This window comes from Alligator sinensis, unplaced genomic scaffold (assembly GCF_000455745.1).
Source record: "Alligator sinensis unplaced genomic scaffold, ASM45574v1 scaffold52_1, whole genome shotgun sequence".
Classification (NCBI taxonomy): Eukaryota; Metazoa; Chordata; order Crocodylia; family Alligatoridae; genus Alligator; species Alligator sinensis.
In genome coordinates, this window is record NW_005842152.1 from 1,699,815 (window position 1) to 1,718,346 (window position 18,532).

At 42.5% G+C, this 18,532-nt stretch overlaps 1 protein-coding gene across 3 annotated transcripts in view; it reads right to left on the reverse strand.

The window, feature by feature from the left end:
- The window catches only part of MYOM2 (myomesin 2), a 155,277-nt gene extending 146,382 nt beyond the window's left edge, over positions 1-8,895 (reverse strand). For all 3 annotated transcript variants that reach the window (XM_025206341.1, XM_025206340.1, XM_006025526.2), the window contains exons 1-2: positions 8,782-8,895; positions 2,102-2,232 (exon numbers count right to left, since the gene is read on the reverse strand). In XM_025206341.1, coding sequence (XP_025062126.1) covers positions 2,102-2,208 — 107 coding nt within the window. In that variant the 5' untranslated portion in view covers positions 2,209-2,232; positions 8,782-8,895. The remainder of the gene's footprint in view (positions 1-2,101; positions 2,233-8,781) is intronic.
- Positions 8,896-18,532: the final 9,637 nt, after the last annotated feature.

An 18,532-nucleotide genomic window follows, 5' to 3' on the forward strand; every position in this document is an offset into this window, starting at 1 on the left:
TGGGGACCACATTGGCCCTTTTCCAGTCCTCTGGCACCTTGCCAGAGCACCACAAGTGCTCGTAGAGCTGTGCCAGCAGTCCTACAATGTCCTCTGCCAATTCCCTTAGCACCCTTGGGTGGAGATCATCTGGACCTGCCGATTTGAAGACGTCCAGTCCCACCAGAAGTTCCCTGACCAGGTCCTCTCTGACCCTGGGCCCGGCTGTGCCTCTCCTGAGTTTGTCCGGGATTCTGGTGGTGGGGGGATGTCCCAGTCCCTGCTCAGAAATATGGAGGCAAAGAATTTGTTAAAGAGATCATCTTTGTCATCTGGTGCAACCACCAGATTGCCAAGTGTGTCCTGCAGGGGCCCCATGTTACCTGGTGCCTTCTTTTTATTCCCTATGTATTTAAAAAAGGACTTCTTGTTGTCTTTGATCTGGGTTGCTAATCCCAGTTCTGTGTCCACCTTAGCCTTCCTAACAGCCCCCTTACAGTCTCGAGCAATGGAGGTATAATCCTTCTTGGTAATGGCCCCTCCCTTCCATGAGGTGTACGCCAATTCCATTTGCTTTTATATGTAATTTTGCTGTCTTTTCCTGCAAACCGCCCTGAGCCTTTGTAGGAAAAAATATATAAATCTAATAAATAAATAAATAAATTCTAATCTAAATTTGCTCCTGACCAGATCTAGCCATGTTATATTGTGCCAATATTGTTCTTTAGCTTAAATAGCTCTTCTCTCCCCAATTATCACCCCAACCAATGTATTTATAAACAGTGATCATATGTCTTCTCAACCTTGATTTTGCTAAGCTAAATACATCACTCTTTTGTCTCCTCTCAGAATATAGGTTCTCCATTTCCCTAGTCACCACAACCACCCCTCTTTGTACCTGTTTCAATTTAAATTCATTTTTTTTAACATCAGTGACCAGAACCATACAGTTTTCTAAATGGGATATTTCATGGCTTTCACAAAACATTCCCCACCTAATCTACCTTAGAATTTCACCCAAAACAGTTACAATGGGTCAGCTCAAGCACTAAAAAATTCCCTTTTTATTCAGTATAGTTGTTTCACCTGTCCATACCCAGAGTTTATTTCAATAGCTGCAGTAACACAGAGAGAGAGGGAAACTCCCACACGCATGCAATAGGATTTTCAATACTCCTTGCAATACAATGAGAGAAGAGAATCTCAAATAAAGGAGAAATGAAGATGTAAAGTAAAAGCAAAAACTCCCAGTGACCGCAACTTCAAATAACGCACTTCAGGGCAGTGAACATCCTCAAGGTATAGAGTTCAGGTAGAACTAAAAACTGTCCACATACCTAGATACAATCTATAGCAAATACTTTTCTTAAAATTAGAGTGACATTTTCAAACTCAAAGCTCTGTTTTAAGGCCAGAATTTTCAAACTAGATGTAATGAATAGGTGCTGATGGATTGTGACCAACCCGTGACACTAAATAGAGAAGGGATCACAGCTATATCTGGGATAGTCATGGTGGGGGGACATAGCTACATGAGATATTTACTGAGGAGCTGCCTAATTAGCTCTGCAGTAAAGTCTCCATGTCTACAAGTGCAGCCCTATTAGGCCGCAGTAAGCTAATTAACTTCACGATAGGTTAATACTTGTAAATACTAGTACTGTTCTTCAGTGGAGTTCTTCAGTGTGCAGCAATGCCCATTGTGTAGGCTCTGATGGGGCTGGCTGGGACACAAGTGTCTTTCTGTGCAGGGGCTGCTTGCTGGCTAGCTCCGCACTGACGCAACGTCATGCCCCAGTCAGCCCTTCTGCAGCACACTGAGGTGGATTGGAGCACCCCTGGACTGATAGGCTGGCCCCCCAGATCATGAAAACATGGCACCCAGGAGCAATAAACTCTAGTGCAATATGCACCAGATTTTATTGCTCCCTGCTAATAGCACATGTAGATCCATATGGCATAAAGGAATAGCAACATGAAAAGGAGTTGAGAACCTATGCTCTAAGAAAATCAAAATTCAATATAAATTCTTTATTTTTTCTTTTAAAAGAGTTCTACATTTTTAAATGAGTTACACTAGAAGAGAAATATCTCTATACTGCATGAACTGTGTGGTACATACCTTCTTGCTGAATATTCTTGGAGCAAGTATCTTGTCTCAATGTTGCGATATGACTGATCAAAGTGTTTATGCCTCCTTTGGTAAAATGGCAATGGCTTTGATGACATAATTCAACCTCCTACAGTCTTTTCCTGTAAAGTAAATAATGATATTCACATTTAACCAGGGCTTTCAAACCTCTGTGATGCTTTCCCAACAAATGTACTTGCTGAAGCATTTTTAACTAACTATATATAAGTAATGTCACTTATCCATCACAAAAAGTTATATCTGATTAATATAGTCATCTCATGCTGTGACCTCACTAGGTTAGCATGGCAGAACTCGATCAGTATTCAGATGGGAGAGCAACCAGGAACTTCTAGGATGCTGCCGGAAAGTGGTATTGATGTTCAGTGTGTGGGCCGGGAGTGGTCCGGGCCCTTTTTCGCGCTGCGCAGGCTGTGGCCAGCAGCCCGGGCACGCTGGGTCGGAGAGAACAGGCGACACGCTGGAATTAGGCACGGACGCATAATGATTGATTTAAGATTATTTACTTACACCAAAGATGGTCGCGGTGCAGGCAGGAAAACTTGCTTGAGATGCAGTTACAGATAGAAAAGAAGAGAGGCAGACTAGAGTTCCTTCCCGTGAACATTCTTCTAGCCCATCCGGTTGGAGGCTCTAAACCACGAGCCCATCGTGCCAACCGAAGAAAGTACTTGAACTCACACGAAGTTTGCTAGGCTCCGTGGAACTTGTGCTCTGAATAGACTCACACGAAGTTTGCTAGGCTCCGTGGAAGTTGTGCGCGCAGGGCGCAGGGAGAGGGATACGTCGAGGTTTGCGCTCGGTGATGGGGAGAGGCTAGAGGCTGATCAGACCCCTGTTGCCTGCTTGAAATGCACTGGGTCCAATAGGTTCCGCAGCGCTTAGAGATCTTCACACAGCGTGAAGTCTCCTCCTCCTGGTGTTCGTGGAGTCCTCCAACTTGGGCGGAAACCACTCAAGCTTTTTATACGGCTAGCAAGCCAATCGCCAGCCGCCATGTGTGAATAATTTCACGCAAGCCAATAATGGGGCTCGAATTAGAATACGAATGACGGGAACTCTTTGCAATGAGCATTTCTGTGCTGCAACAAAGAAATGCACCCTGCAAAGAAAGCTACAAATTGGCGGGAATTCTTTTACACCAGGGTTTTCCTCTGCAGCAGAAAACTCCACTGTGCAAAGAAGCTGCAATTTAGAGGGAACATAATTCAGCGGTGCCAAAGCACACACAAAACAAAATCACACCTTTGGGTTGTGATATTCAGTAGGTGGCACTCTTCCCAGCCTGAAATAATTCCCAAGCATGGTGTTAAACGAGCCACTGTACTGATAGAGGAGCGTCCATTTGTGTTTTAGAAATGTAATGACATCTTTTTTTTTTGTAAAATCAACAAGGATACCACCCAGGTCCTTACTAAATGCCTGTTTGTGTAATTACAGTCTGTCTACCTAAATTCCCTTTGCAATTTTAATAGGATATGGGATTCTTCACTTCCTATCCTGCTGCCTTAGATAGTTGAGGAAGAGCTGTAAGCAGTTGAATAACTGCCACATTTCCCAACAGAGGTGGTTGCATTTCAGTGATGATTAAAGCAATTCCTCTGTATAACATTTCTAAAGCACATTGGGCCAAATCCCAGGCCCTTAGCTGGATAAACTCCCAGTATATTAGGAAGGACCCCCTGGAGTGAAATGGGAACATGCCAGATACTGGTAATATATTCCTTTGTGAAGTAAACCTATTGGTCATGCTCCACAAGCTGGTGCAAAAACAGGTGTGTGGCCATGGGGCCTCCTCCTTTCTCTGCATAGAGGAGTAAAAAATAATTGTCTCTTTTTGAGTCATACAAGAAAAGAAAGGGAATCATGCCTTTCTCTCACTGCCCTCATACTAGGACCTACAAATGCTGTTCTTTATTAAGGTCTTCAGTTTTAGTAAATGACAATTAAGTATTTGCCAAACTGTCATGTAGACACCACAAGTAGGCAATTTTATTGCATATACAGAGTATAATGCAAGGGGATCTGAACAAAAGTGAGTGTTAGTCATATTTTCTAAACTTTCTCTATAGCCATGAGGACTAGAATCGTTTTAAAGAAAGCTGGGAAGCTCATATCACCCTGTAAATCCAGGAGCTAGAACTTTTCAAAAAAATAGCATGTGTGTCAAAAACTTGTTAAAGAAATCTGGCATACACCGAGATTAAATAATAAACTTGCCCCCCTATCTAACCATTATGTCTACAAGTTACACAACAAGTGACCTGTTCCAGGTCATTCCTTAAATAGACAGTAAACAATACTGTGTTTCCCCCTTCCAGCTGCTGCCTCCCTCTCTCTCTTTATACCTACTTCCTTTACTAAACTGAAGGTTCAGAAAGGGAAGCTCAAAGATCCTTTCATGTACACACCTGAAAACACCTGGCAACCCAGTATTATGTGTTATCCGTTTCTTCTTTCAGGGTCTATTAGGCCCAGGTAAACTGTTATACCAACTGTTTATCAAATATACCAACTCAATCCATGTTATGAACCCAATCTTCCATTCTTTCTCAGCATGTAACTCTCTCTGAGATAAAATGCAGAGGGACTTTAGAACCAGGTCCATGCTGTTGGATACACCAAATTCCAGGCAATTTTCATTTATAGATTCATAGATTCATAGGTGCTATGGTTGGAAGGGACCTCAACAGATCATCGAGTCCAACACACTGCCTTAGGCAAGAAAGAGTGCTAGGGTCAGATGACCCCAGCCAGATGCCTATCCAGCCTTCTCTTAAAGACCTCCAAGGTAGGGGTCCTCCAAGGTAGGAGCACCACCTCCCTTGGAAGCCCATTCCAGAGTCTGGCTCCCCTTACCGTGAAGTTCTTCTGCTGTCCAGCCTAAATCTGCTTTCTGTCAGTTTGTGACCATGGTTCCTAGCTACCCCAAGAGGTGCCCTGGTGAGCAGAGCATCTCCAATTCCTTGCTGCCCCCCTAATGAATTTGTAAGCAGCCACAAGATCACCTCTCAGCCTTCTCTTGCAGAGGCTGAAGACATCCAGGTCCCTCAGTCTCTCCTCATAGGGCTTAGCCTGCAGACCCTTAACCATACAAGTGGCCCTCCTCTGGCCCCACTCAAAGTTATCCACATATTTCTTAAAGTACGGCACCCAAAACTAAAGACCTTATACATAATTTTTGCTATTTGCAGTACATAATTCTCAATTTAAAATATAAAACTATTTTTCAAACATGATTCTCTTTCCATTTATTATGAATAAATCCATTTCTAGATTTTCCCAGAATTTGAGTTCAGATACTTAAATGTTTGTCCACTTTATATAGAATATAGACACAAATGGCTGATCAACTTTAATGCAGATCCTCAATAGAGGTAATTAACAGGGCCTGTTAGAAGCTAGATTCATTTAGCCTTCTGTTATCACAGAGGGGAGCTGCTGGCTGGCACCAGTTCAAATGCAATAACATCACTGCATAATTACCACAATGCTTATGGAGTACATATTTAACACCCAACAGGGCTGCACAGCCTATCATTTAAGATCAGTGAGAAGAGATAAGTGTGAATTCTTGGCCCCATTAAAATTAATGCTGCACAATGTCACCGAATAGGTTTGGGGTGAAGAGAAGATGGGCTGCCATGTTCTCTGTAAGAAGTTGTTTGTTATAAAATATGATCTGAATGTCAAGTTGCTCTTAAACCTCTTCCACATAAGTCCCATTAATTTTCCTCATTGTTTGCATGGAAATGTAGAGTTCTAGGGTATTATGTGATCCCTGATTTAGTCTCACATTCTATATCCAGTCTCCAGGTGGAAATCTACTGGTACAGTAGGGCAAACAATTCATCGTCATCATCCTCCTCATCCAAGATCAGCATAAGGACCAAAATTCTGTCACTGGTGTCATTGTACAAACACAAAGACTTGATCCCTGACCACAAGAGTATAGAATCTAAATACTGGTATACAAGAGAGCTCATTTGATTTATTAACTTTAAATCGTAATTATACCGAGCACACTAATTTTATCATTTGAGTCCATCAGACAGATAGTGCTTCCATGTATGTACTTATTTGGTAGAGTGTATATCTTGAGTAGTCAATCAAGCAATAAGGAGGAAAAGGCAGAGTTCAAAGGCCAAGTTGCACACAGACTCTTACCAATGTTCTGAACAATAATCAAGAAGCAAGGGTGCTTTCATGAGCAAAGAAGCCAGAGTTAGATATAAGCTAATTTGACCTAGCTAGTCGAATGAGTGACTTAATTTAAGATTTAGAGGACCAGCAATAATTCTAATTAGTTCATTCCCACAGTCGCAAAGCACATGCACTTTACCAAGAAACTGATCATTTAGGCCTGACTTGAAGAAGATTGTGCTCACTACAGGCAGATAACTTGCATTCCCATGGCTTAGAATAAGAAGGTCTCTCTTTCCTATCTCTAATGCTGTATGACACACACTGTACTTTCTCTGTCCTTGTCCAGCTATACAAATCCAGAAATTGGCAGGGTCCCCCCTGCTCTGGCTGAATGCTATCTTCTGACTCCTGTTAAAAGATCAGTATAACTTGCTCTTTTGCTTTTGTACATATTGTACATTTTGTACATATTGTTACTTTGGGCTTATCATGGCTTTTATGATATGCATACTTTGCCAGAGGCTGTTCTATGGTTCCTGGGGTCCTACAGCCTAATGGTTAGATGGTTTGTTATTTTCCTCTTAGCTGAGGGTAGAATTTGCTCATTCTGATTCCAACTCCCCCTCCCCCCAACACACAGTTTTTTTCCATTTTATATACCAATGGTATGGTGAATCCCTTAATATTTGGCCATTATAGCAACAGGTTATCTTCAAGTCCAGGTGGCCTAAATTACCATTGAATTCTAATGTCTATTTCACAGAAATTCCTTTTACTTCAGACAGGTGACAGCAAGTAATTTACAGCTAGATAGGAAAATCTGTTAGAAATTCTAGCATATAGTCACTTAGGCAGAACTTACAATGTGATCTTGATGGAAACCTTGTGTAAGGACCAATGATTATATATGCTTTCTGGACATCATAGTCAGGAGATAATTACTCAGGGTAGGATCTGAATTTATGGATCTTTATCACTTCCCATTTGTTGTTCAACTTTCCAAATACTAACATCATTGAATGAATACATGTGCATTAAAGAACTAAATATAAATATTTCCTCATAATGAAAATGTTCTTGGTTTAGATTGCACAGATTGCACATAGTCCACAGTAAAGGGCAGTGTGGATGCAGCTCGTCTCACCCTGGGAAGGTGAGACTTTCCTGTCCTACAGGAATGCTGTGTACAAGGACTTCTGCATTACTTCATGGGGACACTATCCTCTTGCTGCGGACATCCCACTCTGCTTGCCAGCATGTAAGTAGAAGCCATGGTTCTGCCTCCTAGGTCCTCTCCCCAACCGCATTCAGGCACTAAATTTGGGAGTAGAAGGACATAGTTTCTGTATTCCCTTGACTGCCTGGAGCAGGGATCTACCTGGCTGTTTTGTAGGTGACAAGGAGATGAGGAGGCACTTTTTGACTCTTCTTGAGTCTTCTTTTTTACTTCTTTTGGAGTCTTTTTGACTCTGTGTACATTAGTCATAACCAGGCAAAATACATCCCAGGGACAGCACAAACTTGTTCATCTTCCTGAAAGGGTTTTATAAACATTTTTTCTGACTTCTAGAAAGAGTCCAGTTCTGCTGAAGCCACTTATGCATGGGATGAACTTGGCCCATAAATATCCACATTCACCCAAAATGTTATCATCCTAACTGTTTGCATACACAACAGATTTGCAGTACACGCGTTCCATCAAGTTTGGAGATTTCCCTCACATTCTAATGCACCATATCCTGTTAACTGAATGGCAAAGAATATGAAACAGTGAGATAGTGAAAGGTAGTTGCTTCCAACCATTCCAATCTCTATTATCCTTCATTATGGGGCTTTCATTGGTTCTTAGGCGCAATCATCCAATTTCACTATCTCTTTCTAGCAGGCATAGTTTCAAGAACATGAGTGCAATTTCTAAAGGCTCTATCAGTGGTATTTAGCTGGAATTTTCAGGAGGCACAAAACACATCAAGCAGCACAAAGCAATAACAACAATCAGAAAACTGTCTTTTAAAGACATGTACTTAAAAATATGACTGACAACAAATAGCATAGGACTTTGTGTTCCAAATACATCAATTTTTATTCCAAACTAAATGGTTTTTGCTAGTTATGCGAAAAGGATGAAAATAAAATAGAGTTTTTTGTGTCCTAATTACATTATATTTCTATTCAGGACAAAATTATGTTTTTTTTCCTTTTTTTGAGAATAGAGAACAAGAAAGAGCACTATATTTTCAATAAGGAAACATGGATACCCATATTTCTATAGATGAGTACAATGTAATTTGTCTAGATCCAAAGAAGTGATTAAAAATAAATAAAATATAATTGGCAATCAGACTAAAACATGCCATATTTTCCCTCTAATCTGATATTTTCTTTCATAAATAATTGTATATTATGATGTTCCTCATTTTCCTTTATATTTTGTACAGACACTTGTAAACATTCTTTCATTTCCTTCCTTACTGAGAATTTTTTTTAAATGAAAATATACTTACCCAGTGAGAATAAAAATGGCAAAGCAGAGAGGAAGAACAGCCTTACCCAGCTTAGCAAGCTCTGGCTGAGGAAAACAAAAATAATTTCTATCTCAAAGGAAGGCTACTGCCCCTTCAGTCCCATTTATGGGTAGATGTGATGCTATATTTAGAATCAGCTGAGTGATTCTCCCAAAACTGAGGTCAGTCTAGTATGTGTTAAAATGAGATTTAAAGGGGGGGGGAGGGGAATGCCATGCTATATTTTTAATATTATTTTTTGAGTATGAAATATTCCTTATTTCTAAAAGTGTGATTATTGATGTACAGATAAGGATATTTCCTTCCAGTGTCATGCTTCATGTAAAAGTGGTCCAAGTTTAGAAGAAGAAGACTGCATAAAACATCTCACATTTTGTGCCTGGTAGATGGAATTTAAATTCATTACTGCTTTTAAAAGACCCATGAGAAGCCATAAAGTTTAGAGTCTTATTAGCAGAGACATGAGATCCTCCTGGTGACTTGGGCTGTAAACTGAGCCTCCCTAATGTCTCTTTAAGGGCTGCCTGGATTTTGAAGAACATTACTGCAAGATGTTAAGTCATGTCAACTACATAAAAACTCTTGTTAACATGGGTGGAAAGAGAAGGTCCTGTGCCTACTCACTTTGCTTTGCCTCTGTCACTGGTTAGCTTGCTGTTAAAAAAAAATGGCTTCGCTTACTGTAGCACAATATGTAAAGCATAAAAATACACTTGCATACCTTATGCATTTGCATCAGAAAGAGAAAATATACCCAATGTTCATAATGCAGTGGGACTCTGAATACCCCTACTTCCTATTGACTAATACAGAAATTGGCTGACCTCAGAACCTGATAGGCTTTACTCCAAAATGCAGAAGAAGAAAGAGAGGGGAGGAGATTTCATTGAATAAAGAGTTAATTACTGTCAGATATCTGAAGGCAAAAGATATCACAATTCACATGCAAAGGAGTGCATTCAAGATGCATATTAATATATCAAGTGATTCTGGTGTCTGCTACAAGCTAAATAAATTATGCTCCTCATAAATCAAACTGGACGTAGAAAAGGCTTTTTAGATCCTTTTCCAAATAAATTGAATTCCATTTGCATAATTTCAGCTCCAGTTTCCACAAATTCCCCCATTTTTTAATGCTGGTTAAGGATCGCTCACGTTCTTCTAGCTGCTCTCCCCCAACCTTTAAAAGTTGCCATATTTTTAATGTAGCCCTTCTTCCTTACTCTAGGCATTTTTTAATTATAGAATAAATTTGATACAGTTAGAGTTAAAAGGAAGATATGATGGTATGCATATGTATGTATTGAGAGTAGCTTGTTGCCACAGAGAAAGATGTTAGGGTAATTAACAACCACTTCACTTAGACATAACTCTCTCTTCTCTCCAGTTGTATTTTTGGATGGTGGGGGTTGGTTTTCAGGGGTGCTATTAAGTTCTTATTCTACTTTTAAATTCTTGTCCTATATTTATTATCTAAAAAAATGGTCTTAGGGAATGTGCAGCCTATCCTGTCTGTCTTGGGTTATACTTGGACTCCCTTGGACTGTAAGCTGTTTCTTCAGGGAGTGCTAGGCAATATCAGTCACATGAGTGTACATTCTGCTTTGGGGACTTAAAAAATTCCCCAACTGATGCTTTTGTCTGCCCACCCCGGTGTAGCATGGGGTGTGCTGGGCAGGGAAGCTTGTGCAGACACACCTGCAGTGCTGGTTGCTCCCTTTGTAAAATCCCAGATCTGCTTCTGAGCCCAGCCAAGCTCAGATCTCCACACAGCCCAGTTGAACTGGCACATGAGCAGCTCTGGAGCTCCCCCTGGCCCCCAGGGTGGCCAGAAACAGCAGCAACACTAGGTGGAGGAGGGGAGCAAATGGGACAGGAAGTGTTGTGCTGTGTTGTTTCTCCTTCAAATTCGAAGATGACCATGACCCCAAGAGGTGATCTTGTGGCCGCCTACAAATTCATTTGGGGGACGTAGCAAGGGATCAGAAATGTCCTGTTCGCCCAGGTGCCTCTTGGAGTAACAAGGAGCAATGGTCACAAACTGACAGAGAGCAGATTTAGGCTAGATATCAGGAAAAACTTCTTCACGGTAAGGGTGGCCAAAATTTGGAATGGGCTTCCAAGAGAGCTGGTGCTCTCCCCCACCTTGGGGGTCTTTAAGAGAAGGCTGGACAGGCATCTGGCTGGGGTCATCTGACCCCAGTACTCTTTCCTGCCTAGGCAGGTGGTCAGACTCGATTATCTGTTGAGGTTCCTTCCAACCCTAGCATCTATGAATCTATGACATCACTGGTTGCTTTGGTTTCTGTGCGCACATTAGTGGCTGATCAGGCCAATCTATGCATTGAACTGTCTGTGGCACACTAAGCAAGAGATGCCACTTTGCATTGCTTGATCAACAGTGGACGTGCTGCTGTTACTATATTTACACTGTTTGCACTTCTGCTGTGCCTCAGCAGCTCTTCTCCACTCAGAGACTGTAGCTCAGCTATAGATGAGGCTTCGCCAGGTGGAACAATCATGAGCAAGATCTTCCCAAGATCTTGGGTCAATGTTGAAATGTTTCAAGGATGACTTGAGAGAGTCCTTGAAACGTTTCTTCTGGCCTCCCTGAGAATGCTTTCCCTCCTCTAGCTCGCTGTAGAAGGTCTTCTTATGTTATAAACATAGACTTATTGCTTATTGCTTTTAATCTTATATATTTTCTTGAGTTTTGCCTTGTCTTAAACTCCATTTTGTATTGCTTTGTAACTTGACATAAGTGTTCAACCTTTGTATGCTGTGTGTGTGAGAGAATGGGTGTGTGTGTGTCTGTGAAAAAGGAAAACACCAGCTGGCCACTGGCTGAAGAATGCAGACAGATAAAATTCCAAAACAACAAGAATTCGCCCCAGAACAACAAGAGAACAACGGCAATCAACCTTCAAGAAAGAATACAGTGATAACACAGCAAAAGCCCAGAGGGCTGGGTCAATTGACAAGGCTATAAAAAATGGGGTCAGACATCGATTTTGGGTCTTGTTCTGCATGTCATCCGGGAGCATCAGTTTGTCTGATGAGATGGACCAGCAGGACCCCAGCTCCCTATTCGTGATCGGCTTGGGAGTATTAATAAGACTGGTAATGTATACCAGTGCAGAACAGAAATTGGGGTATGAATGTGGTGTGTATGTGTGCCTGTGTATCAATAAACACAGCATCTTGCCTTATACTCCCTTATAACATCTCACTCGTGATTTGAGCAATTGGCAATTTGTGTAACACTTTGGCAGTCTCTCATCTAACATCCTGGTGACATGGCCTGTCCATCTCATCTGTGAGTTTATCAACAGAGTGTGGATTCTTGGAATGCCAGCTGAGCACAGAGAGAATTAAGGAGATGCCAAGAGTAGGGACATGGTAAGGCTTACCTGATCTGGAGATTTTAAAATGTCCCCAGCTGCTGCTGATGGGGAGGGAGAGAAGGTGTAGCTAGGAAAGAAGGTACAGCCACTGTTACAGTGCTGGTCACCACTCCCTCACCCTCCTTCATGAAATCCTGGAGATGCCTATGGAAGTATTATCTGGGTAATCACTTGTTTAAATATATAGCATGCACTCACCTCACTTATAACCCACTTCCTTTCTCTGTCTCTGGCTGCAATTCAGTAAGAAATTAGGGACAGGATATTGTAGAGAGATACAGAAGCTGAAGGTAGGAATATAGTATATGACATGGCAGGCCTAATGTAGATACTTACATCAGGGAATAGGAAAGGAAAAAGGCATAGTATTTGTATTATGGTGATGTGGTGAAATTTAAATAACAGAAACATCTGACATACAAATAATATTGAGATTTTTCCAGACCTTTATCTCAAAGTACAAAATCAAAAGGAAACACTCAGATTCCTGTCTTAAAATTCACCTCTTCCATATCCCTGACCCTCAGGAAGTGGTTTTCTACTCTATAGTCAAGGTGCCAATAGGATTACTCAGGCATTTAAAACTAGACACATGCTTAATTACATTACTGAATCTGGGCCTTTAAAATGTTCGTTTCATGACTGAACTGTCTTATAAAAGACAACGTGGAATAAGGGACATCAACAATAGGGGACATCCCTTTTCCTTTCACTGGTTTAATCAATGGCCCTCAGGAGCAGGTCAGTCCCCACATACAGGGGCATGCATTTGCCATGGCACAAATAGCAGCAGCATAAATGTATGCCACTGTGCACGCCCCTGCCTGTGGGGTTTGCTGAGGGGCAAAATGCCCTGTTTTAGAGAAACTACCATTTCCCCACTCCTGCTACCTCCTGGTGTGATGGACAAGCTGAAAGACACTTAAAGCAGTAGAGTGTGTCATTGGAGGACCCAGCTTCTACTTGCTCCAGCATGTGCTCCTGGAACATGCACCACACCACTTTTTTGTGTGTCAGGTTTTTTTGATACCAGGAGTTCCCAATATCAAAATTGCAGCATGGCAAATGATTGTACGTGCACCATTTGTGGTTTCTGGTGCCTCAAACAGTTTTGAGAAGCCACAAACCATACATGCACACTCCTCTGGATGTGCCCCAGGTGGCCTTACTACATCTGAATGTTGCCAGAACTACCTTCCAGCCCCCTAAGGAACTGATGCACCAGCACTGTGTTATATGTGGATTATATATCATTCCATCTTTGAAAATATTTTAGCTCTTGATAACTTTAAAATCATAAGGTATAGATCATTTGGGGGGATTCAGAGGTGTATTGAAAAGGAACCCCAAGCTATACAGTTGTGCTATTCACATAGTCTTACAATAAGACTTTTTCAGGCCATTTCAGGCCAGTGGATGGTGTGTATTGAAAAAGCATAGTACTCAATTGGATTTCCTTTGCAGCACCTTATCTTCAAGTAACTTCCTTAGTCCTAGTAATGCAATAAAGACAAATGCAAATTCTGCTTAGTCAATATACCAGACTCTTTTCTTCTATTCTCCCTCAATCACTCTATCCAAATTCGCAGATGATACCAAATTATGGGGTAAAGTTAACACACTAGAGAGTAGGAAACGAATCCAGGCAGATCTGGACAGGTTGGAAAAATGAGCAGAACAGAATAGGATGCAGTTCAACAAGGATAAGTGCAAAGTGCTGCACCTAGGGAAAAGGAATCACCAGCACACTTACAGGCTGGGGGAAGACCTCAGCAGCAGTAAGGGATCTCGGCGTTATTGTTGACACCAAGATGAACATGAGTCATCAATGTGATGAAGCGATCAGTAAAGTTAACCACACTTTATCTTGCATTAGTAGGTGAATGACAAACAGGTCAGGGAGGTGATACTTCCCCTTCATGCGGCATTGGGCAGGCCGCAGTTGGAGTACTGCATCCAGTTCTGGGTGCTGCACTTCAAGAGGGATGTGGATAACCTTGAGAGGGTCCAGAGCAGGGCCACTCATATGGTTAGGGGCCCACAGGCAAAGCCATATAAGGAGAGATTGAGGGTCCTGGATCTCTTCAGCCTCCACAAGAGAAGGCTGAGAGGTGATCTTGTGGCTGCCTACAAATTCATTGTTGGGGGGAGGGGAAGGAAGGAATAGGAGATGCTCTGTTTACCAGGGCACCTCCTGGGGTAACTAGGAACAACTGCCACAAGCTGACGGAGAGCAGATTTAGGTTAGACATCAGGAAGAACTTCTTTACGGTGAGGGTTGCCAGAATCTGGAATGGGCTTCCAAGGGAGGTGGTGCTCTCCCCTACCTTGGGGGTCTTTAAGAGGAGGCTAGACATGCACCTGGCTGGGGTCATCTGACCTCAACGCTCTTTTCTGCCCAGGGCAAGGTTGCAGACTCGATGATCTACTGAGGTCCCTTCTGACCCAAACATCTATGAATCAGGCACTAAGTATTATTATTCTTGAGGTGTGGAAGTATTGCTATGTTGTCAGATGGGACACTGCATCTTATTAAAAAGAAGAGAACAAAATAAAGTATTCTGAGTTTCCCAGGCCTGATTATGTCTTGCCATGTCCTTTATCCTCTGAGTGACTAAGTTTCCTGCAGTTTCATTAGAACTGCTCCTATTTATAAAGGTTAGCTAGCCAGGGAGCAGTAAGTATACCATGTGACTTCACTGACAGCACACAACACAGCGAGCAGTGGTCCTGGTGAGGAAACAGACGTGACTGCCAATTAAAGGGAGGTTGGGAATATCCTGTCCACATCTCTTCAAAATTTCATATGCACGCCTCACCAATTTACTGCTGTTCATTTTAATATTGGTTATTGCTCATCTCTTCTTCTACTAAAACCTCATGCAAAACTTCAAGACAAATAAAAGGGGAGTGAGTGCTGTCAGAGTCAATTACAATATAGACTATGGGGAATGTCACAGATTATTTTTCCCTATTCTAATTAATGTATGTAAAGGACTTTCAAAGTCTTGGGTTTAAGGTGCTAAATAGGTAAAAAGTGTAACCACAATCCCTTACCTATATCTGATCTGAAGCCTATATTCTCTACAGAGTGGGCACAGAGGGAAACTACATGGGTGGATCTAGGATTTTGAAGAGGGATGCAGATGGTGTGACACTTCATCATATATATCATAAAAATATTTTTTCTCCAGGTAAAGATAAACTAGAAGCTTTATTAATAAGCTAGGGGCCTAGCACAACATAATTCAATTTAAGATAAAAGCAAAAAAATATATAACTTTATTGGAATACACATTAATTTCTTAGATTATATATTAAGCTTAAAAAAAAATAAGCTAGGCAAAAAATAGTTAACATACAGTAACAGGTAAACGTACATCTCTTATTCAGATTCATAAAACAAAATCGGGTCTTCTGTGATTTGACAGTGCCTCCAATACTTCAGGCATTTTCACACCTGAGTTAATATGACCACATCTGAGTTAAGGTTTTAACTGCAGCTAAAACCAGTCTGCAGGGCTGTGTAATAGAAGAGAGACATTATGCAGAATGGCTAACAGACAGCCAAATGGCAGAAGAAAGGATAGTTTTAATAGTGGAACAGGACCATTAAAAGGAGAGAGGGTCATTAACACCTGTGAAGTGAAGAGAGATTAGCAGGAGTCAAGTAGATGATAATGAGTCATGAAGTCAATTGACTCCTTCACTGCTGCCTAAATGGAAAGGCCACTACTTCTCCCAGGAAGTTGGTTTTAAAGTTTTGGTGGTGCAGGAATCAAAGGGATGGTGCATCTTCACCACTGCTCATCCCCTGGATCCGTCCCTAGGCAGCTATTACTACAAACAAAATCTGTTTCACCTACTAGACACATAGGCTGCTAACTGACATGAAAAAAAACAAAACAAAATAGCACTTTACTGGACGAGAAAGTGCATCAGTTGGATCCAGTTTGCCCAACATCTGCATAGATCAGGCACTCCAACAGGGCTTTTTGGTGCTTTTATCCAAAGCTAATTCAATCAATTATTAGATAAAAAAAAGCTAAAAAGCCTTCCTGAAGTGCCCAGTCTATACAGATGTTGGGTGAACCAAGTCAAACTAATGCAATGCCTCTTCTGGGCATATGCTACACTTGGTGCAGGGGGTGCACTGAGCTGAAAGTAAAGCGCTGTTTTGCTTTGTTTTTTCACATCTGTAAACAGCCATCAGTGACACACATTCACCACTCAGGCATGTAAGCCTTTTGGTGAGATCTTACTATACTTCATTTTGAGTCTAGAATTACACTACTACTCAGCTAAGTGCATTATTCAGCTGTAGCTTAACCACATAACCAAATCTTCAGTCTCTTATTCTGCTCCAGGTCCATAGCATCCTTGCACTCATGCAGGGACCACTTGCACCTTAAAGCCATTCAGGCTTGCACCAGCAAGAGGTTAGCCTTTGCCCAAGATGCAGGTAAACATAAACTTTTGCCTAAACCGCAGCTGCTGGGATTTTGCTGCTCACTTCAAGTACTGATGCAGCGCTACTTGGCAACTAGTGTGCACAAGGACTCCATTCAACCCACATGTTAGAGCCTAAGGCAACTGCAGGGTGAGTGTCAGGTAGAACAAGACTGAGGCAGTATAGGACAGATGATGGAGTGGGACTCCTGAGTAAGGTTGACAAGCTGGTCAACTGACCAGTCAAATACATAGAACTGGTCAATTGACTATCAATAAACTGGCCAATTGAGTGCGTATTTTTGACCAGTCAAAGATTATAGTAATTTTACCAAAAAAATTACAATTTTTGTAGTTCTCAACAGAAATATACATTTTTATTGTTTTTGACCCATTTCTTAATGGAAAATGTGTGCTGTTTCAATGTATTATTTGAACCTATTGGGAATTTTTTACAATTTGTAACTGATATTTGACCCATCAATTGACCAAAGTTGATTTGACCTGTCAAATACATAACCCTACCCCTGAGAGATTTATACAGTTAGGTATAGGACAGGCAAGATATCTGTAGTGACTAAGGACAAGGTTACAGACTAAGGATTAGAGGGGGTAGAAGAGCATCTTATTGGGTCTTATGGACAACTTAGGGACATCTGAGGCAGGTTACCAGGGATGCAGAACACTTAGACAAACAGGGATAGGAAGTAATCTCAAGCATGGCTGTGGGTGGCTGAACAATGAGCTAAAGAACAGAGTATGATGGCACATATGTCAACATCAGGAAGGCCACACAACTCCCAGGTCTTGGTGAACATGCACTCATAGGCGGCAGAAGGCTTGGGCTAACTGGGCTTAGCCCCACCCCCAAATGCGGGAAAGTGATGGCAGTGCAGAGGTCCACAGGGCAGCGGCTCTGGGTGGCTGCAGCAAGGGACACGTACAAACAGACATGCAGCCACAGCCTGCACACAGCCAGGATCACAACCCAGTGGCACATGGAGCACTGCCTACCACAGCAGGTAAGTCTGTGAAGGGGAAAGAGCATGGGGGAGGGGCCCAGATCTAGGCCCCCATAGTAAGGGAGGAAGGGAAGCAGAGGCAGGAGCAGGGGCTGGGCTGAATGGGCCCCCAGAATGGGTTGTTGGATAGTCAGAGCCCAGGAAGCTCATCCAGGGGCAAAGGGAGGCTCCTGCCACTGTGCACCCCCCAGGGTCTGCACAGGGAGCATATGCCCCCCAGATTTGTGCATGAGGCAGAGGTGGGCTGCTGCTGCAAGCTGGGGCTCTGCACCCCATTGCCTCTGCCTCAGGAGCCATGCGACACCATGTGCTGGCCAGGGGACACCAGGCAGGCAGGGGACACGGTGCAGCCCAGCAGCAGCAGGCACGTGACATTGCATGTGGCAGCAGGGTGCAGAACCCAAGCCGAAAGCAGCAGCCCTCCACCCCACACACATATCCTGGGGGCATATGCCTGCCATCCCTCCCTGGACAAGCTACTCTGACTGTCCCATGACCCGGTCTGGAGCCCCATTCACCTCAGCCCCACTCCCTCCCTCACTGTGGGGGCCTCGATCTGCTCCCCCCACCCCTTCCCCTCCACAGACTAACCTGCTGGGCTCTCTCTGTGTGTGTGAGTGGGAGTGGGAGTGAGGGAGTGAGTATGCTGAGCCCCCGCAAATAATATTTTCTCCCTCTACCTATGCATGATGTACTCCCTTTACCTATGCATGATGGAATTATGCCATGAATAGGATGCTGGTCAGCAATACCTGGCTCAAGGTCACCATTGTCATGGCCCTGTCTTCCAAATTCAGCCAAAATTCCTCCATGTGGTCCCAGTCAGCCCTCCTCAGGTTATTCTGCAATGAGAAC